The 22,917-nt window shown below is 34.1% G+C and overlaps 1 protein-coding gene across 6 annotated transcripts in view; it reads left to right on the plus strand.

Annotated features, from left to right (window-relative positions):
* The first annotated feature begins 5,868 nt into the window (after nucleotides 1-5,868).
* Nucleotides 5,869-22,917, plus strand: part of LOC121429499 (unconventional myosin-XVI-like) — a 149,218-nt gene continuing 132,169 nt past the window's right edge. For 3 of the 6 annotated variants that reach the window (XM_041626547.1, XM_041626553.1, XM_041626548.1), the window contains exon 1: nucleotides 11,559-11,877. In XM_041626547.1, the coding sequence (XP_041482481.1) occupies nucleotides 11,808-11,877 (70 nt within the window). In that variant the 5' untranslated portion in view covers nucleotides 11,559-11,807. Of the gene's footprint in view, nucleotides 6,056-11,558; nucleotides 11,878-18,277; nucleotides 19,139-22,505; nucleotides 22,725-22,917 lie in introns of those variants that run through there. The other 3 variants (XM_041626551.1, XM_041626549.1, XM_041626550.1) reach the window with 3 other exon arrangements.

The raw sequence follows: 22,917 nt of genomic DNA on the forward strand, positions 1-22,917 counted from the left end.
TTGCTACAAAATCAATATTTCACCTAGTAGCAAGAAATATATTACATTTTTAGACCATTTAAATCATAATTTTATATTACCCTTCCTACGAAAAGAAATATAATATAATTATTTGCAACGATTTGCAATGTATTTTTTTAAACATTATTGAAATGATGGAATTGAATTCAATTGGAAGTCATCGCGGGGAAGAGCATGTAGGCCTATACTAGAGCGATATATAGCCAGTCTGAAAGCGGATATCCCTTCGATATGAGTTTTATATTCTGTATTGCAATCAATGTTATATTTAGATATTGCTATAGCCTACATAATCATTTGATCATAGTGCATATTTTTATTTTATGTATTTTCAATCGTCAATAAAACCCAATCCAACTCGACCAAATCATTCACTGAAAGCATTTTGGTCCATATATTTAGTTTTAATCGTTGTTTAAACATAATTTCTCTTTACTATTTCTCCAAGACTCTATTGAAAGATCGTGACGCCCAGTACATAAGCAGACTCCCCCATTCTTATTGGCTGCGCCAAATAAAAAAAAAAACAAGAGTGAAAGAAAAAAAAGAGACAAAAGAGTAAAGGAAAACAAGAAAATGAAATGAAAAGTAAATAAATTAAGGAGGCAATGCAAGAAAACGTTTGGGTTATATAAAAATACAATTTTCGCACGCGCTTAACGCTCACATTGCCAATTGAGTAGTTGAACGTTAAAGAGGAAAAATGAGACTTAGAGTATCCTTTTTGAAGTCAATATACCAAAACTATTTTTCCAGCAATCTGATTTTTTCCACTATTGTTAGCATGTTGCACATCCTGTTCATGATTTTTTTTAAGTGCCGACAAAAAATAAAAAATTAAAAAAAATTAGCTCGCGCTACGCGCTCGTATCAATTATTTTTCGTTACTAGTAGATGCTTATCCTGTCCATATTAAAAGTGCTTAGAATGTCGAGTTTTCAGGTCGGAATATTAATGTTCAGCTCACTCTTCGCGCTCACCAATTCATGATTACCAAAATGCTTAACATGTCAAGTTTCATGTCGAGATAGGCCTACATTAAAATTTTGAACTCGCACTCTTACTTTCATCAATATTGATTGGTGCTTGGTGTTGGAGCAGGGAACGATTTTGGTTCAGGGGGTTGGTTTTATTTGGTAAGCAAAAAAAAAAGAAGAAGAAGAAGAAAGAAAGAATACAGAAAGAAATAAAGAAAGAAAAAGAAGAAGAAAGAAAGAAAGAAAGAAAGAAAAAGAAAAAGAAAGAAAGAAAGAAAAAAAAAGAAAGAAAGAAAGATAGATAGAAAGAAAAGGTTTCACTACAAAATGGAGATCATTTGGGTTTTATTTTTTTTTGCACTTTGGCACATCTTACAAAGTTCCGTGGGATGCTGTTTATGGAGAATAGGGCCTAATATGCACAGCACCCTCACGAAAATATTGGGGGTGCTGAAGCACCCCTAGCAGGCTAGCACCCCGCTTCCCATTCCCAGAGTCATGCATGGATTGGTGAAAAAGGCTTCCTCTTCATGACACACCGTCCTTTTCATGTCAGTATATTTTAAAACCTTTAGCTCTCTCTTCGCACAGGTCTATAATGTATAGGCCCCTATGCCGCCAATATGGGGCAAATTTGAACTCATATATAAGTTATATGATTTCAAATTTGCCCTTCCCCCACGGAAATCCTGGATCCGCCCCTGATTGAGACCCACATGTTGATTTCTTTTACCACTGCCTGTTGATCACTCATGTTAAAGGTCAAGTCCACCTCAGAAAAATGTTGATTTGAATCAAAAGAGAAAAATCAGACAAGCACAATGCTGAAGATTTCATCAAAATCGGATGTAAAATAAGAAAGTTATGACATTTCAAAGTTTCGCTTATTTTTAACAAAATAGTTATATTATATGAACGAGCCAGTTACATCCAAATGAGAGAGTTGATGATGTCACTCACTCACTATTTCTTTTGTTTTTTATTGTTTGAATTATACAATATTTCAATCTTTACGAATTTGACGATTAGGACCTCCTTGCCTGAAGCACAAAATGTTAAAATAATGGAATTCCACGTGTTCAGGGAGGAATGAAACTTCATTTCACATGACAATGATGAGAAAATAAAAATATTTCATATTTCAAACAATAAAAAACAAAAGAAATAGTGAGTGAATGACATCATCGACTCTCTCATTTGGATGTAGCTGGCTCGTTCATGTAACTGATTTTGAGAAAAAAAAGCGAAATTTTGAAATGTCATAACTTTCTTATTTTACATCCGATTTTGATGAAATTTTCAGTGTTATGCTTGTTTAATTTTTCTCTTTTTATTCAAATCAAGTTTTTGTTGGGGTGGACTTGTCCTTTAAGTATTACCAGGGGAGGATAAAGCATATTTTAACAATAAAATAATGCGAGCGCGAAGCGCGAGCGGAGAAGTGAAAATATTTTATGACCTAATAAATGACATTTTAAGCACTTTTTGCAATCATCCGATAGGACTGGTATAGAACCAAATTATTGAGGCTAGTGAGTAGCGCAAGCTGAACATTTTCGATATTCAGATAATATAACACAAGATATTTTACAGAGGGTACAGAGCACCTTTGAAAATCAGTTGTAACTCAAACAAAACAATGAAAGCTCCATGTCCAAACTGAAATAGGCCTATGGTTTATAAATTATATATTGATTTCAAAACTGGATACTTCAAGCTCCATTTCAGCCTATTGAGCAATATATCCCATCGTTTAAGAGAAGAGCAAGCAAAAATTAAACATTTTGACATGAACAATTTATTTTTTATCTTCTTCTCAACTTATTATTTTTACTCGTCTTCCTCCTCGTATTTTCCTTTTCTTTTTTTTTCTTCTCTTTTTTCCCTCCTTTTCTATTTTTCTTTCCTCTTTTTTTCCTTTTTTTTCAAGTTGGCAGCCAATAGGAGGACCCTGTCCCCCCTGGATCCGCCTAATATGAGTATTACTGATCGCCAAATAAGTCAGGATATGTTGTCGGGAGAGCATCAAGGGTGTTTTCCAATCGTGTGGGTTGGGTTCTCTTACCATTTGACTAGTCTAGGGTTAAATCTGTCCATCAATTCAACAAATGTTTGGTTGATAAATGGACCATACTGAGAATTTGGGGAAATAGTGAATTTTCCCCAGTTTCTACTTGGAAGGTTTAGGTCTCCCCGAGTATTGTAAGGGGAAGAACATTCCCTGTTTAAATTTTGGTTAGATTCTTCTTCTATTCTATTATACAGTGCGTATCAAAAAAAGTTTACACTTTGAAGAAATCCTGTAAAATTATATATTTGTAATATCCTGAAGATTTTTCCACATTCTATCATAGGTACAGACCCATTTAAGCAAATGACGATATAACTATCGAAAAATATTTCCGCTTGAGTGAGCACCACTTACTTTTGAAAAGTTAGTGAAAAATGATTTGCGCAGAACTTTAAAAAAGCTATGCGAATAAAAGTAAACCTTTATTATGAAGAACACGTAGAATTTAGCAAGTAAAATTGGTTTGAAGATATCTTTGACCTCTTTTAACTTGTTTCCTTGGCCAATACACTTCGAAAAGTGCATTGCGCCCCACCCCACTCCCCCACACACCAAGACCATCAAGACGATATTCAATTTACACTGAGCTGTGATTTACTTAAAATGAATTAGGCTTGATTTTTATTTTGTTAATCATTTTCAAGCTTGGGAAAAATGTGGAGAAACAAGTATTATATGAAAAATTAAATGTCAGCCCACTTTAAATAATAAAAACTTAGTGAAAAGGTGCTGGAGAGGTCTGATGTAAACTTTTGTTCAGATTCAGTTATGTCCTCAAATCCAGCTGGCACAAAAAGGGTAAAAGTTGTCCTTACTAAGTGTTGAAATTTCAATTTGGGTGGCAAATTTGTTTAAAAATGCTTGAATGTATCTGTTTTATAAGTGCAAGGGAAATGTAGGAAAAATGTATCGTAGGATAAGTTTGATTTCGCCCTTTCCCCTTGACACTGCGTGAAAACGAGCATTTCTGCGCAAACAGATTTCTGCGAGCTTTACAAAAATGGACAGTGTTCACTCAAGTGTAACATTCTGTCAAAACTTTTACTTTCATTGGATAGATCAGACCCAAACCCAAGATTACATGTGAAAAATTTACCCACATGTTGTATATTTTTGAATTCCCAGAGCTTTTTCAAAGTGTAAACTTATTTTGATACGCACTGTAGAGTTGTTGTGTGAACAGGGTTTTAAGTTGGAATAGTTATGTTACTTTAATAGATGTGTTCTGCATTATTCTTGATCATCCTCTCTTCTGTTAGTCATAAAAATTCCATCCTTTCTTCCATCACCTTCTTTACATTCCTTTCAACATACCAGATTCACTCTTCCATCCATTTCTTTTGTTCATGCTCATGTTCACTCATACTTCACTCTTGCTATTAGTTCTTATTCTCTGATTGGTTCTCTACCTCTGACTTAAGTTCATTAATATTTATTAGCAGCTATTCACCATGTATATTCATGTATTTCTTTTATTTGCGATCTTTGATATTTGAATATTCATTTTTGTCCTTTGTTATATATAAATCATGCATGTTAATAATTTATGCCTAATAAACCCCTGAGGTTTAAAGTAACTCATCCCAGGGCAGTTCATCACAGGCAATAGACCAGTTCGTAGTTACTTCATGGGCAATTTTGGTCAAATGACCTTTCATTTCTTTCATCATGATAGGCAGATTTCAAAGCAAGATATTACGTAAGCTTGCCTTACATAGCAGGATGAAGAAATTGAATAGACCAGGTGACTAGAATAGCACACCAATGAACACTTAATGGAGGTATTTGTTGCATTCCTACTTTGAATGCATATCTTAGCATGTTGCAAAATTATTTGACAAACTGTGAAATACCAGTCGTTCGTGGAAGCATTGTTGTTTTTTATGGATGTAAATGAAAACGACAATTCAAAAGAATATATGAATAATCAAGACATCAAAGTTGGTGCTTATCTCATTGGATTTTAAAGCACCATGTGCCGATTGCACGAAAGGGTCTTTGCAAGGACCGTCTTTCGTGTCGCCCATTTATTATGATGCGCCATGTGAAACGCATTTCAAATTATTTATCTGCAAACATATTTTATTCGTCCGTTAAAATAAACAAAATATATTTTTATTAAATGATGTGATATCTCATGAAATTGTATAAAATTTGATTCAAAAGCAAGCTTGAGAAATTTATTTGTTTATCATAAATTTCAGAAATACCCCGCTTATAGCGCATCATAAAAGATGGGCGACACGAAAGACGGTCCTTGGAAAGACACTTTCGTGCAATCGGCCCCATGTCACTTTAGTACAAATGACCTTCTTCTGATCATGCGTAGAATCTTTTGATCATGCGCAGAAAGGAACTACGAACTGGCTTATTACTGAGTAAGGTTGTCTCTTGTCTCTGTAAGTTTTAGAACCACGCCCTTTACCGCTCTTGCCACACTACACTATATTCGAGCATCTTTATTTGTTTGAAGATGGGCTACGCAGGCCCACGTACTGATCTCAGTTATATTAGGTCCGTGGTTATATAGAGACATATTTATTCCTTTATGTCAATTCAATTCAACATTTATTTTCAAATGTAAAGGCATTAATACATTTTTAACAGTTACAATACAATTACATGGAGGTAGCTACCCAGCAAAGATCGTACCCCCATGTTTCTATCCTAACAACCTGTCTTTATACACAGTGCCCCCTTTTTCTAGTTCCCTTGACAGACAAATTTGACTGTAACTGTGAAGTGGGTGTGTCCGTGGCGATAGATGCGATGCATGGGGTACGATTACGTAATCATCGGCAAGACCACTGTGTTTTCGGACTTCGTAATATTCGCCCCGGAGAAAAAAAATTATTCATTGGAATCCACCTTAATAATATTAATATTTTTTTTTGCATTTGTGGCCGTATCTACACCTTCTTTTGGAAGAGGAACGGTGACTGTTTCAGGATCTGATTTGGATAAAAGGTCCAGACAAATAAAATGGGTAAGCAATTTACTTTGACAATTTATAGTGAAGTTCTGTTCAAAGTGCATCACTTGTTACACCGTGTAGACCCATACGGGTGTTTGGTTGTAGCCACCGGGGCGTGGTGGCGGTAGGAAAGAACCGTACCGGTGCATATGACACTCGGTCCATCTCAGACACGCGCACTTGTTTGGGTGCACTGTGATTATTGAAGCATGGTCTTTGATATAATTACTCGAAGAAAGTTTAGAAAGGCTTAGTTCAGCTAGAGTATTCATTGTGTTTTCGCTTGCCTCAAGTTGTCTCTGTCTTCATAGGTCAGGCAGCGCAGTGCAGCCAGGGGTGAATATGATTGATCTAGTAATATGATTATGAACCAAAAACTTTGAAGGGGCCTAACACGATGTGTTGGGCAATATCATGAGAGAGCTGTTTATTTTTTTTTCAATTTCTAACCTGAAAAGCTATTTTTGACATAGGTTTTGACAATATATTTAGAAAATAATCACATTTCACCCTAAATCCTTTTTTTTATTGTTGGATTTTTTAAAATTTTATTTATTTATTTATTATTATTATTATTATTACTATTTTTTTTTTTGGGGGGGGAGGGGGCATGGGGGCATGGCCCCAAGCCCCCTCCCCCCTCAGTATGCATGTGAGGTCAGTTGAGTGGGAGATGGTTGAAGGGGGCTCTTAATCACATTACTTTTGGTGCATCTGACAAATTTAGTCTTGAGTCCCATATTTATGTGTTTTTTGCAAAATATCTGCTCTTGTAAATAAGATCTATATATTTTAGCCAACTTTGCCATTTCCATCCTTAAAAACAACACTTTAGTTGTTAAAGGGGATTCCAACCAAAAAAAACCTTGTTTTTATAAGAAAAAGAAAAATCAGACCAGTTGATAGGTGAAAGTTTGAACAATATTGGACAAATAAAAAGAAAGTTATGAATTTTTAAAAGTTGTAAATATTGGTAATCACTATACCCATGGAGACTTCAAATTGGCCGCTTATGTGATGTCATAGTGATGTAAGGCAAGGACTACTCTTCCATGTACTCCAATACATATTCTGGCTAAAATGTCATTTTCCCCAAAAATTTCATTTCAAATTATGTTTTTCTTTCATGAGGACATTAAACAACTACTACCTGGGTTATATTTAGATTACTGCCCCAGGGTAATGGGTACTTATAGGAGAAAACCACAAATCCCTGATGATAAAGTACATGGCCTATGAGAAAGTTGTCCTTGCCCCTTGTCATAATTTACTTACCCAGTTGCCAATTTGAAATCTACATGGTATTAGTGATCTCAATTTTAAAGCAGCTATAACTTTCTTATTGCTTGTTCGATTTCGATCAAACTTTCACCATTCTGTTTAATTCATTTTTCTCCTTCCCAACACAACATTCTATGGCAAAGGCTGGATTCCCCTATGAGAGTTCCATTTTCAAACTCTGCTCTTGGTTGAATGTCTGTTTAGCAACAAGAGACTGGGATGCATCTTTAATAGATGTTTTAATTTAGCATGGATGATTATCCTATTTGTATTTTTGCATCTTAGATTAAGCGTATCTTAATTATATGGAAGATTCATATTTGTAGGGTACCCGTAATCAGAGCAAAATATTGCAATAATGATTTGTATGCTGCTCTAGTTGGTTGTTCTTGAGAGAAGGGCGAAGAACGCAAAGATGATGGGCAACATCCTCATCAAGGCCAATCTTTGGTAGGAAAAACATCACTATTGATTTAACTAGCTTTCCCTGGGAATGAATCATCTTAGGATGAGTATCGTGTGCTTGATTCATGAAGCGCTGAAAGTGGATTGGGATTTTTATTTTAAAATAGTGGCATGGATGTGGCAAATATATTTTAAAAATGGGTATGTACAAATATATATCTGCTCAAATAATTCAAAGATGAAAGCCAAGAAGGTTAATATTTCAGATACAAATTTGGAAAAGATCTGGAACTATTGTCATATTTAGGGAGAGAGCTATAATAGGTATATATATATAGACAGAAAGATGGAGAGAGTGAGAGGAAAGGAGGGAAGGGAAGAGAGAAGAGCTTAGAGGAGGGAAAATAGACTGACAGACAGACAGAGATAATGATAGGGAGATGATGGGGTCAAGGGTAGATCCAGGATTTTTTGAAGGGGGGGGGCACATTTTTCTGAGGAAAAAATTGACAAGCAAAAGGGTTACCCCAAATTTAAGGGGATTTCGTCCAGGAAAAATTTCACAAGCAAAAAAAGGTATTTACTTTCACAAGGGGGGGGCACACTTCTGTTTTAACGGCATATTTACTTTGCAAATTTTAATTGTGCCTCTCAAAAGGGGGAGCATGGGCCGGCTGTGCCCCCTGGATCTGCCAGTAGGTGGGGTAATATAAAGAGAAAGGGAATAATACATACTCAAACAAGTAATTTATTTTGTAGAAAGATACATGTAATTAGAAGGGAGAATACTTCAGAAAGAAGACAGACGGTATGTGTCATAGACTGATTGGTATCAGAAGCAATGCTATAAAGGTGTCAGCAGCAGGATAGAGTAACTGCTAGCCTGATAAGGTCATCATTCATTCTCTTCTTAGTCAATTTTGTACTTTTACCTAGCTCCCATCCATAAAATGGGAGGGGAGGTGGAATGCTCTGATATATTTCTTCAGTTTCTTTTCATATATTGAGAGAAAGCAATTTTAGTTTGTATATTCAGAGACTGCATTGTCTTCATAAGAAGATACCAGAAGTCTTATTTGACAAGCCTTTCTTGAAAGAATTACAAAGGGGAATATTATTGTGAAATGGAAAACACAACAAGAGGTAATTGATTTTGATATTTTGCTATTCTGACTATTGGAATGTGGTTGTTGATTCTGATACATATTGGAAGTGGGCTTGTTGGCACTGACTTGATAATGTTGACAAAATTGCTCAAAAAGTGTGAAATACTGTCAGAATGGATGAGTGAATTGCATCAATGAAGAAGTTACTTAGATCAATAATGAATTATTTTGAATATTTTCTGAACAAATCATCCGAGCTTTCTTATTTTTATGAGAAATTTCCTAATTGAGTAGGAAGAATGCTGATATAGATTCATTTTCCATTCTCTTGTTCAAATCTGAATGAACCTTTGAGGGGAGGATAATTAAATACATTTATGTTGGTTTGTACTTTATCTTCAGTACATTCCATTTCATAATATTAAGATGAATTATTGTTTCTGTCCTGTGGTTTGTCTTCCCCAAAGCACTTGGTTCTGTCCTTTGAATGATACACTATTGTCTGTATTGTTATAATTTCTTAGGATTATTAGTAACATTGCTTTTTATTGGTTTCATTCTTTTGTAATTTAGAATATTACTATTATAATTGCTATTACCATTATTATTATTACAATTATTATTATTATCATTACTGTTATACTATTATCATTATTTTATTATTATTATGATTATTGTTGTTATTATTATTATTAGTGGTGGTGGTGGTGGTAGGGGTAGTAGTAGTAGTAGAATTAGTAGTTGTAGTAGTAATAGTAGTAGTCGGATAGTAGTAGTAGTATTAATAGTAGTAGTAGTATTAGTAGTAGTAGTAATAGTTGTAGCAAGGAGCTTGGTTGTAGTAGTAGCAGCAGCAGTAGTAGTAGTAGTAGTAGTAGTAATAGTAGTAGTAGTAGTAGTAATAATAGTAGTATTAGTAGTAGTAGTAGAAGTAGTAGTAGTAATAATAGTAGTAGTAGTAGTAAAAGTAGTAGTAGTAGTAGTAGTAGTAGTAGTAGTAGTAGTAATAATAGCAGCAGTAGTAGTAGTAGTAGGCATTATTATCATCACCCTCATCATTCAAGAAGTACAAACTGTTACATTAACACTCTATTTTAGCATTGTTTTTTTTTGGTTGTAGTAGTAGCAGCAGCAGTAGTAGTAGTAGTAGTAGTAATAGTAGTAGTAGTAGTAGTCGGATAGTAGTAGTAGTAGTATTAGTAGTAGTAGTAATAGTTGTAGCAAGGAGCTTGGTTGTAGTAGTAGCAGCAGCAGTAGTAGTAGTAGTAGTAGTAGTAGTAGTAGTAGTAGTAGTAGTAGTAGTAGTAGAAGTAGTAGTAGTAGTAATAGTAGTAGTAGTAATAGCAGTAGTAGTAGTAGTAGTAATAATAGTAGTAGTAGTAGTCGGATAGTAGTAGTAGTAGTAGTAGGCATTATTATCATCACCCTCATCATTCAAGAAGTACAAACTGTTACATTAACACTCTATTTTAGCATTGTTTTTTTTTGGTTGTAGTAGTAGCAGCAGCAGTAGTAGTAGTAGTAGTAGTAGTAGTAGTAGTAGTAGTAGTAGTAGTCGGATAGTAGTAGTATTAGTAGTAGTAGTAATAGTTGTAGCAAGGAGCTTGGTTGTAGTAGTAGCAGCAGCAGTAGTAGTAGTAGTAGTAGTAGTAGTAGTAGTAGTAGTAGTAGTAGTAGTAATAGTAGTAGTAGTAGTAGTAGTAGTAGTAGTAGTAGTAGTAGTAGTAGTAGTAGTAGTAGTAGTAATAGCAGCAGTAGTAGTAGTAGTAGTAATAGTAGTAGTAGTAGTAGTAGTAGAAGTAGTAGTAGGCATTATTATCATCACCCTCATCATTCAAGAAGTACAAACTGTTACATTAACACTCTATTTTAGCATTGTTTTTTTTTGTGTGTATACGTGTGTGAACACTTTTGATGATAATTTCCAATCAAAGTTCAGTGAGATGGGGCTGCTTAAATGCTATGGCTTGTTTCCAAATGAGAATTATTGTGCTAATAGAAGCTGACGTGAATAATAGCATCATTTATATTTTTGTTTTTGTTTAAAAAGACTTCATTTTTGATGGAACATGGAATTGTCATAATTTGTCACTTATCACATTTCTTCTTTGAGATGGTGAATTTGGAGTGATGTGTTGATTGCTCTGAGTTTGTGTATTCCTAGTGGGCAGCCACAGAATAGGAAGGATGTTTAAGTATGAACTAACCAATCGTAATTATGCACCTCATCTCATGCTATTAAATGAGCAGGATAATCATATTGGAGTTGTCTTGGATGCAGTGTGCATGAAATTACTCTCGTTTGAGTAGCCTTGAAGTTTGTACATTATTGAGTTCTACTGTGCGTACATTGTATCGTCAGTATTTCAACCGAGATATATTTTTGGTTGTATTATATGAACTTGTAAGCTTTCACGAAATGAGATTTCCTATTGGGATTATAATGAGAATCTCTCAGAGGTCTTTCTCAATTGCCATTTGTAGCTGTCTTGGTTAGAACACAGGCCAGCAATCTGGAATGATCTGTGCTGTGTTTTGACACACTTCTTATATATACCGGAGAAGCGGATTTCATCATGAATTCTGTTCTCTCGCACACTCACATATAGTAGTATACATGCACCTCAACGTTTTCTAAAGCATTGTTAAATTTATGTGTGAACACACTTCTCTTACCAAGCTACAAATGATATTATTGGTCTAGTTCTGATCAGTGATGTGATGGAGATAATGGAGCAGTGTGCAGTGTGCCTCAAACACTTTCTCCCATGGGAAGTAGTATAACATCACGATTACCGCTGAAAGTGTAATCCCAGCCTCTCAAGTGATGTTGTTTTTGCATATGAACACACTGCTTACCATCTTAAGATGCTAATAGCCACTCATCCCATCTTCCACCGGTAAACGATGCTGGATGATGCTTGGATGCGATCCAGTCCATCTCACCTGTTGTTAGAGGAGCAGCTAGAGCCATGCAGACGGAGGAAGAGACGCTAGATCTGATTTATCGTCTCTTGAGCGAGATAACCATCTCAAAAGAAGGTAAAAGCAATGTCTTTTCATTACACCACAATGCGAGCTAAATTGCATATTTATTTCTTCAGACTGCTTTTACACATGGTATAGCAATATGCATTGTTGCAATGCTGTATACCTAGAAGCCATACTGTATTTTATATTATAGGTTGATAGAAGACCATGCATTGCTAAAGCTAATGGACATCTTGTTTTTCCATATCTTAGTATGATTGTTTTTCTTGTGCAAGCCTATACGATCTTGCAATATATGCTGAGGGAGAATTATGAATATTGTGTATTGTGCTATAGGAAACACTGTTTTGTGAGTCTTATTGCAATAAAACTTGTTTTATTTGAATCTGCTCATATGGATATGTACATAAACAATGATTATCTGTCCAGGGTATATTTCTGATCTATGAAATGGTTTTGGAAAATAAATCAGTATGAAGATCTTAAATGGAGGAAATATTCTAACTTTGATTTGCAGTTTTGTCTTTTGGAGAGGTACTAAGTCAGTTGAAATAGAACTGATTACTGAAAAAAAAATCAGACAAGCAGCTTGCCGCCTGAAATGTCAATTTACATCCAGAATCAGTACAAGTTAAAAAAATTAGTATATAATATGAATCAAATTTCATTTGAAAAAAATTGAACTGTAACATTGGTGAGAATGCAAGCTACTGTTGATTAACAACTTAAAATGAATGATTCATCACTTTTTCAGTATTCAAATTTTAGAAAAATAATACAGGAAAAGACGGCAAAGTACATTACATGGAATGGAACAGTGGATTCAGTAATAAGAGCTAAATCACTAATAATGAAAAATGCCTGTTACAAAAAAGGTAAATTGTGTAGGAATAATGATAGCAAGTGTTATGCAATACGAAGAACAATTCCCTGATATAACTTTGAATAGATCTTTATGAGGAATCAAGAAAATTGAGATATTTTTTCAAATCAAGAGAGCGTCCTTGATTCTCTTTGAACTGTTTAATTTCTTTCAAAATTTGGATATAGTTTATAACTTGGTTAAGTGTGAATAAGAGGATGACCTTAGATTCTGTTGTTTATTTGTATTATTTGTTGCTTTATAGTCTGATGCACATCAGTAAATGAAGAATAAATAAATCCACAAATCATGGTATAGAAGAACGCTTGAATGCATTTTAAGGACTGGATAACAATAAAATATAAACCAAGCATGACAATAAAATCACCATACCGATGAAGCACCTAGGTATGCACTATAACTAGTCAGGTTATTAAGGAATAACCAGGGAATTGTGGTGCTCACTAACAGTTCTCTGGAATAACTGAGTTATTCCTCCAAAACGGAATTGATGTAGTAGGACACGGTAAACTAATATACTATTAAAGAGAAATTCCAGTAGTTGCAGTAAACACTGATTTCATGAGAAAGTCTGTAAAACAAGGCTTAATTGTCAGTATATCATCGAGGATCTAGATCTGGTACAGTTACATTAACTGAACTTTGTGAAATCTTGAAATCTACGCTGAAAAATGTTCACACCGAAGATTCCCAACATAGATAAGCGCACGTGGGACAATGTATAATTATTGCTTAGGGCGTCGGGCCCGACGCCCCACCCGATTCCTGTGCTTATTTGCTGATTTCTCAGCAGTTACACATTTTCTTCCAGAATTCTTTGGCACATGCGTTTCATTTATACAAACAGACACTTTGGTGGTCATTTCATTGGATTCTGTACGAACTCATTTTGATATCGTTACCAAAACTAGCATTTACCTTTAAGTTAGAAGGGACCTTGTTGAAATTATAAGAATGTATAGGTCTATAAATATATGTTGTTATTATTTAGCAAAAAGAAACATTGACTGAGAGGGATCAGATACAATGGCATCAAGATATGTGTGCAAGAACACCTGATATATTCTACTGACGATGTTTGGAAAAGTGTTTAAATCTGAAACAAGAACACCTATTTTGTCCTGATATCTTGATGACGACAAATCTTTACAGTTTCTTATTACAAGCAGAATGTCTAATAATAATACACCAATGGGTATTAAACTATAGTGCTAGGTTGAATGAACACCTTGCATTTAACACAAGTCTAAACAAGTTTGGCGTTGTCCTCTTACAGCACCAACCGGTGTAATTTTTACACCACAAGGTTTGCGGTTCTTGAAGAAGAAAATGAAATTGACACTTTCTTATCTCAGTATTGCCTTTGTCCTTGCTCGTCACTAGCTAAAAACAAGGAACGGTGATTATTCATGTTTGAGGTTTTACCGAACGAGATAATACTTAACACAGTTGTCTTTAAAGCCTGTGTATAGCTTTGGTAAAGGGTCAATAATGTGATTGATAATCGAATATCATCTAATATGACAGTCTTACTGAAGCGTAGAGACCGTTAGATATTTTTCCAACTGCACTTCTCTGAGAAAATTTCAAATATTCAAATCTTGGATATATAGCGCCCTCTCTCTGCGATGCTTGTTTTAAATTTTAAAAATGGGCATTCAAGCACTTATTTTATAAATTTAGTGATTAGATATCCAAAAGTTACAGACAAAGAACATATCTTGAAAGTTTAAGCCCATTCCATGATTTGGAATAGGATTTAATTGAAAGACAAAAACGCACAGATATTTTAATTTGATCGGGTGACCCGATCAAGTTAAATTTCCATGTAAAATTGCAAAATTTATCCTGTAAAACACATTTTCATTTCATATCCTCCACATCATAACTGTTATAGGGCATATCCATTCATATTAGCTAGCAATGAATTGGAATAGTGATAGGTGCATTTTGGTGGATTTACCAAAACTATACACAAGCTTTAAGATTAGCGATTGATCATGTTTTTTTTTATGATTGATTTCATTGATTATTGTGTAAACTCAATCGTAAAATCATTCTCAAAATCAATCACCTAGCTCTATGTTACAGGGCCATGTTCTTATTTTGAATACAAAAGAAGAAAAAAATGATATAAGGTAACAAGTAACACAAAGAGAACCTTTAAGAACTAATCCCTTTTGCTGCTCATTCTGGAAGCTAAAGTAGAAGTAGTATATTATAATGATAGGTATACAATTTGTCCCTAGAATTATGATTTTCATGACATTTTTAGAGAAAAGAAAAAAAAATAGATTTGAAATCTAGACCAATCTTGAGTAGATGTTAAAACAGTTGCCATGGTGATTGTTAGCTGATGTCAATATTGCATTACATTAAAAATTAATGCATCTTGGGCGAAGTTATGTTAATTCAGTATGGTACAGAAGGGCCATACCCAAATGCTGGCAACATAAGTTTTGCTTGAGGGCATAGCAAGAGAGATGGTAAGCTTGAAATCTATGTGAATTATCAAAGATAATTAGTTGTCTTATTCAGTTTTGTACCAGTGTGTTATAAAAGAGTGGGTTAGTCAATATTGCTTCAACGGAAAGCAATTCTTTAGTGAACAATTGAAATTATTGTCACCTGAAAATAAATCAGAATTCATTTGACAAAAAGTTAAATCAGGTCCATGGTTAAATAGAGGTGATTTTTACATCCTGCTTCAGTAGTAACAACTTATTCTTGTCTTCCAAGTTGCAAAGTATCGCCAAATTTGGTATGTTGTGTTTGTTGTAGTGTTACGGAATGGTCTATTCTGAGAAGTAAACCATCAAACTGGGTAATGCAAGGATGATTTCATTGAATAAAGAGATTTGTAATCTCCCTCGGCATTCTTTTTCCACACAGAGAGATAAAGAGAGAGAGGTCATAAAATGTAAAGTTTCTTCTGTGCACACTGGATCAAACTAGAACTGCAAGCGGTATTAGAATGATGTGCGTGCTCTGTCGTTGGAATGAGATAAGATGATCTTAGAGGAGGGAAGATGTGTGACGAAGAGATTGAAGCAAATCAAAGTCCCTCAGATATGTCCCCTCCCTCCACTGAAATAGAAAAAAATATGGAGAAGGTTTACCGAGAATTATCTAACATATATATCTAAGAGATTTAGGATGGAAAACTTAGATACATACCAAAATATGGCTTTGTTACATCAAAATCTTGATTGTGTGTAATTCCCAATGGCATTGGTTTATTTAGTCAGAAAGGTAAATACCCAATACTCTTGGAGAGTAGATTAGTCGTAATACATACATCTGTTGATATCCATTATGAAACTCATAGCTTTCAACAATTACTGCTTGCTCAGTGAGTAAGGCGACAGACTGGAGATGCCTGGTTCTGCAGTGAGAGGTTTGAATGCAAGTTCTAACCGGAAGTAAGAAGAAAAAAAAGAAGAAAAAAGGAGAACGAAAGAAGGGGGAGGGGGGTTTGGAGAAGTATTTTTTTTTAATTAGTGGAGGAAACATAAGGAAGTCTTTCCTAAACATAAAAGACACCCTAATATGACGAAGTAGCCTCCATAAGTTGCCAGAGAGCATCAATGAACCAAATTACAAATTATTCAAATTCATTTCATTTATCTAACTTTGCAATAAAAACACATGACAGGATAACAATAGTCAAAAATTCATTCATTAAAACAGTAGATATATGACAACTATCATGATGCAATACAAGGAATATTGTTCCTTGTATTTGCATTTTACAATTGCTGGCCTGCATATTGTTGGGTCAAATTATCTTTAAAAGATGTTTGAGTTTGAAAGGTTGGTGAATAGCGGTCAGAATTCTTATCTAAGTGTAATTGGAATTATTTATATTGCTTCTGCATATGTCTACACAGCTACTTTAACAAAATTCACATGAATATTGTTTAAAAAGGATCATGGATGTTGACAAATGTTTGAACCTAAATTGAACTCGAGCCATATATATGTGGTTGAAAAAAATAGACAGTCAAAACATCTGCTCTGCTGCAAGTACCATTCACATTGCAGGTAACATTTTACAGTGAATAAAAGATTGCATGTGGGAAAGCATTGAGTTGGATCATATTTGAACTTTATTTCAACAAAAATCATGGCTGAATATGTGGTTGAATCATGGTTAGCCGATGTTGACACAAATTAATTTCCCTCAGTAGATGTTTGTTTGGTTTGAGTTATTTGTATTTAAAGTAATTAAATCTTACGCAAATATGCTGAGAAATGGGAAGTACAATTGTTTTCCTCATTATGTTTTAAAAGCACAGAGCTCAACAAACATAAGAAATATAAATTTCATTGTAAACTAAATTTAACACCTTCGTAAAAGATATGGGATTTTACAGACCATTATGATCACAAATTCATATTTATTCTGAGTCTCTCACATCAAGGATGATTCATGCATGCATTGTCAGTTTTCCAAGTAGACTTGACGAAGCATGTGGTTTTTGTCTCTGTGTAAAAACAAACAAACACAGAAAGGTACTGTTGTAAACTTTGTTTTCATTTCTGATATAAAAGAAATGTCAGAAATTTCGACTTCTCTTTGAGAATTACAAGGATATTCTGCTTATTCTGTATAAAGTTTGAGCAACTAGCAGTCGAATTTAACAGCCAATCTGTCCATGAATACTGTATGACAATAATGATATTTGTCAAATAGTTTATAAGGATTAGTCCATCCTAGATATCTTATATACTGTTGGTTGCAATGTTTTCTAAAATATGCTGTTTTAAAGCCATCAATGAGAAAACTGAGGGAAGAAATCATTGTGTTTTTTGGCGATTAAGTAGTGATTTTTTTTTTCTGAAAATATATATAGACATTGCAAAATTTCTCTATTATTTGATAGTATTGGAAATATTTATACAAGCCCTGGGATGACAGTGTAAAAAATGTGTACTGATATCCAAGGTTATGGGTGAATGGGGGCTGCTTGAAAGGCATTATTAATTAACTAATTAACCTAATTAGAAACACACGCAATACAAACATGAGTGACTTTAACATGGCATGAAGCCATGAACAAAATAAAATGAAGGATGTTTCTCTTTTTTAAATTGTATTCTGTCCCTATATGCTTTTCCTTTTGTAAATCAACTATTATTTAACATATTGAAAAGGATAAATTTTCCTAAGACACATGCAATGTGCAATTTGTAAGGTTAAACCAAGATCATATACAGACAGATGAAGATCATGAACAAGATCTTTAAGAAGCCACTGCTAAGATTGTTTTTTTCATAATATTGAATATTTCAGAAACATGATCTGTAAATAGGAAGAGATTCCCCGCCCCCAGAACCTGACCTGATATTGTCATTACTTGCATTTTCCCAAAGAACTTTGAATTCTAACCACACAGAATCATTAAAAAAGGCAAATATAGATCATGAATAAATAAAGTACTCAAGAGATTATGACCCGGAATTGACGTCTGAGTCACAAAATGGTTACGTACTGGTCCCCACACCCAACATGAAAAGAAGAGAGAAAACCTGAACCTTGTTATGGTCTTTTCGGTTCAGTGGTTTCGTGATCTGGTCCACCCACATGATGACTGGTATATTATTTGCTCTTTGCTCGAGTCTTACAAAGCAAAGAACAGAAGGCTATATGACAATGGGTAATACCATGTAAAGTTGAGTGAAGTATATAGCCACATAGGGCCTTCAACAAGATATTCTATTTGCGTTCTTGCATAATCGTGTGAACTTTACTTATCTGTTGGCTCTTAACTGACATACAGGAGCTAAATGTACTTGATTTTGTTGACATCCTGGTTATTTTGCATTCCCTGGTCGTGTGGAAAGAAGAAAATGATCTTGGAAGTTGGAACCAGTTGGAATCAACCTTTGTGAAGAATAGTCAGGTATCAGCTGTTTTGGACCAAACTCGTGTATGGTGTTCTGCAATGAAACAGTGTTAAACTTTTCTTCCAAGTCTTGACAAAGTTTTGATGAACTTTTTGAAGTACTTGCTGGTACTTAAAGTTGGAGTGGATATTTCAAAGGGGTTTCCGAAAAGTTTCTTAAATTTGGTTGGTCAACATCGCAGAGCAAAGAGCGCTGTGTCCCACCGGTAACTTAGCTCGAAGTTAATTGTGTCTGATGCTTGCTTGAAAGTGTTTTGCACAAATCTAGTTCTCTGTCGGAATATAAATCAGTTCCTCACTCTTCTATATAAAATATAGTGTTCCTTGAAGCAACAGGGTTGGAGGGTAAAAATGACGGAAATATCAACCAAATTTGATCTTCAGACAGAATTTTAGTAATTCTCAACATTAACTTATTATAAGAACTTGATTTAGATTTTGTTAATAATTGAGGAATCCTTTGGAATCATCATGCGTGAAACAAGAAGGAAAGCATCTGAAGAACAAGGAAAGAGAGGAGGTATGTTTATGCTAGATAGATTCAATTACAGAGAGTATGTATATATATATATATATATATATAACAGAAAGGAAGAAGAAATTAGAAATTGTGACATAACTGTTGAAGTATTTACATGTAATTCGAGAGGAATGTAAAAATAATGTTACATGCATTAATTGCATTTCGCATGCTTCAATCATTTATACATTTTGGCCTCAAACAAGTTGTTGCCAGAATCTGACCCATAAACAAGTTTTGTCTGGGGCCCGCGAAAACTTTTTAGAAACGAGGAGGGAAAAAGCTTGGGGAAAAAAGACCCTAAATACGTTTTACCCCACGATTGACCATTAACCAGTCTTTCAAAACCACCTTTTATTAAAAATCGGAGATTTTGATACCCTTAATGAGTGCACGCGCGGCCCGTGACCAAACTGAAAAAACACCCCTTCAAACATGTTTATTTTTGTCACGCAATGTGTACAGCAATATATTTGAATGCCCCTCCTGGGATTTTTCTATTCTAAGACTAATATAAGAACTAAACTACATGCTATCTTGTACAGTGTAAAAGTTAAAAAAAGTATTAATATATGAGTGAGTATACTAAGAATGCGCAATTAGGAAAGACGTATAAAAGACCAAGTTCTATTGAAATGATATCTTTTTCTGTAGAATTTGTTATTATATTGCTACTATGGGAAAGGAAATCAGTTTGCACAATTTAGAAATTGTCATTTCATTGTTTGCAAAATATATCTTTACCTTGTCTCTCTGCTATCCATGATTTGTTTGATTTATGATTCGTAAATTTGTCTTGTCAAAGAAAAAGCAAACGAGGTATGACACAGTTTTGTTTGAATTGTGGTGTTGCAAGAAATTGACGGAAAATATTTGGAGTGTGATTAATGTTTGATTTATGATAACCTAGATGACTTTTGGTTTCAAATTTCTGGATTACAGTCTAGTGTGAGTTGATGAGTGTTCCTATTTCGTATGACCCCATCAAGAAAATTCATACTAACGGTTTGATTTTTAATTGTTCATCAGGTTTTTTTTCTTCATATGATTAGTTATCAAGAATGTAGTTTTTCATTTAGTATCTTTTCTTGCTATATTTTCTCTTTGGGATGGATCAGAGTGAATTTAGTCACAACTCTTGATATTATTTTCATATTTTCGTTATAATGATACTGCTGTTTCTGTTTTATCCCCTGATTCACATTTGTTTTCTCCCTTTTTTTTTGGGGGGGGAGCAGCAGTGTTATTTGTATATTTCCGCAAGTCATTCGAAGTCTGTTGCTTTTGTGGGTGTAATATCTAAGCATTGAGAAATAAAAACATTGTGGGCTTAGGCCTACTATTTACATATTGCATTTCCATTCTTTGATCTTATTGTTCTTATCGTAATATTTTCATAATCATTTTTGCAAATCTTAAAAACTGTAATTTCATTTGGTCTTTGATCAATATACTGCAGAAGATGAAATTGAAAGTCAGATTCCATATCTGGCAAAAACCTTATTTTTTCTACTTTTTGAGATAAACCAACATTTTTCATTCAGGCACTTCATTTTTTCAAAGAGTTGCTTGCCCCATTTGGGAGGTAAATGTTAAAATTATATAATAAAATGCATTCAGCTCACTGTCATATCTGTGCACATAAATTATGCTAGTTGACTACACTATAATTGAATATGTGCATTAAAGAAGTGTTTGTGTTGTCTTGACTGTCAAAATTTTGTACAAAAGAAAGATTTTAAAACAAACATTAATATAATCTAGCCCCTCTAATCCCTAATTATTAAGTTAATTAAACAAAGGCACTGACGTTAAGAAGGAATTTTAAAGGGGAAGTTCACCCTGAAGAAAACTTTCTTGTAAAAATAGCAGAAAAAATAGTAAAAAATATTGGTGAAGGTTTGAGGAAAATCCGTTAAAGTGTAAGAAAGTTATTAGAGTTCAAAGTTTTGGATTTGTGACGTCATAAACGAGCAGCTGTCCCATGTGTTATGTAATATAAAATGCCTAAATTTCAAATTTTGTATGGTTCCTGATGACTTAATTTTGTTTTCTTTTCATTATCGGGTGTGAAACGATTAGTCTATTAATATACAAAAGTTACAGTGAAAACCATTTTCAATTTTCTGAGAAAATGACATTTCATTGATTTTTTACCATTCGCTATGTAGGAATGCTGCTCGCATATGACGTCACAAATCAAATAATTGAAATTCTAATAACTTTTTAATTATTTGATGAATTTTTCTCAAACCTTCGGCAATATTTTCCATTATTTTTTCTGCTATTTTTACAATAAACTTTTTGTCAGGGTGAACTTCCCCTTTAAGCTTCCACTTTTTTGCCTTTTCTTTTTAGTAATAGAAATATCATAGGCTTAACATGTGGAAATATTGGTGAGATGGGTGATATTTAGACTTTTATTCATACTCTTTCCAATGTGGTTCGGAAGAATGCTGAAAATTGTTTAATTCAATTAGGTTTTGACAAACCCCCCCCAATAAAAAGAAGAATGGTGGCAAAATTCAAATTACTTATTTTCAATTACTTCAAAAAAGTGTTGCAAACATAAGAGAACATTCCTCCAACTGATTTTTAAACTCAGTATCATCACAGTATCCAGACACCACTTAAGTTGACTTTCCGGATTCCTTGCTGGATTTGTTTTTCTTAAAAAGAAATATTTAAACAGCCACACAGTTTTTTTATAACCTTTGCAAACATTACCGGGTAGTGCTTGCGGAAATGTTTCTTTACATCAAAGGTAGAGAATTCCCCCAATTTTTTTTCTGTGGGCTAAAGAGAGCCTTAAATGGGTCCAAAGTTTTGGTCTGTTGCCCAACAAGAATGACTCAATTACTAACCTGTCTTGTGTCACGGCAATATTATCACCAATCTATCAAAATCATGCAAATCTCTGATATAAATACTGTATATGCAACTCGGTGCAGGATTCAGAGTTTTCCCCTATGTCCCCATTCACTGGAGCGTTTCGCTTAGAAAACAACTCTTGTGTTGGATTTATTCTGACTCATGTTGCACCCATGTTATTTCATGTTGTTATTTTTTTAGAATCAGTACATTATCTCTACTCGTACTCTGGATACTCTGAACTTTAAGAATTAAGGAAATACTGGAAAAAATTAAGATATGATTTCATAACCTTTGGATTCACTCTGGCCATTGGTCGAAATTTGGAAGGAGTTAGAATGTGATTGCTGTATTATGCTTTTCAGGTCTTGCTGGTCTGGTTTATGATTTCATCTTTACAAAAGAGAGAGAAAGTTTCCTGTGATGTACATGGTTTTAGTGCAAAACATTGCTATATAGTACTTGATAGCCTTCCCGTAGATGCTGTCTTCAGAGGTTTTACAGCAGTTTGTTAACTTCACGACGAGTGCAGCAGAACTTCTTCATCTTGTTCATCAAGTTCACCAATCAGAATTTTACATTAAACTTTAGCCTATTGATTGCTTTGTGTCATAATCTGGCCACGTACATGTAAAATTGCTTTGTATTTGACATTTTATACTTATAACATATGAGAACATGAGTTTCAAGCAGCTGAATCGCGGCTATTATGGAGGTGAGACTGAAAAAAAAGCATCCTAGTATTTTCTTCTTCTTTGTCTCTACCTTTTCTTTATAACTCTTCTCCTTGTTTTCCTTCTTTTAATTTAGACCCTTTATGGTTCATCAATGTTTTTTTTTCTTCTCTGAAGTCTTTTTTAAAGATCTGAGTGTTTATTCTCTGAATTTCATCCTCTACTTTCTATAAA

Source organism: Lytechinus variegatus, chromosome 16, assembly GCF_018143015.1.
Source record: "Lytechinus variegatus isolate NC3 chromosome 16, Lvar_3.0, whole genome shotgun sequence".
NCBI classification, from domain to species: Eukaryota; Metazoa; Echinodermata; class Echinoidea; order Temnopleuroida; family Toxopneustidae; genus Lytechinus; species Lytechinus variegatus.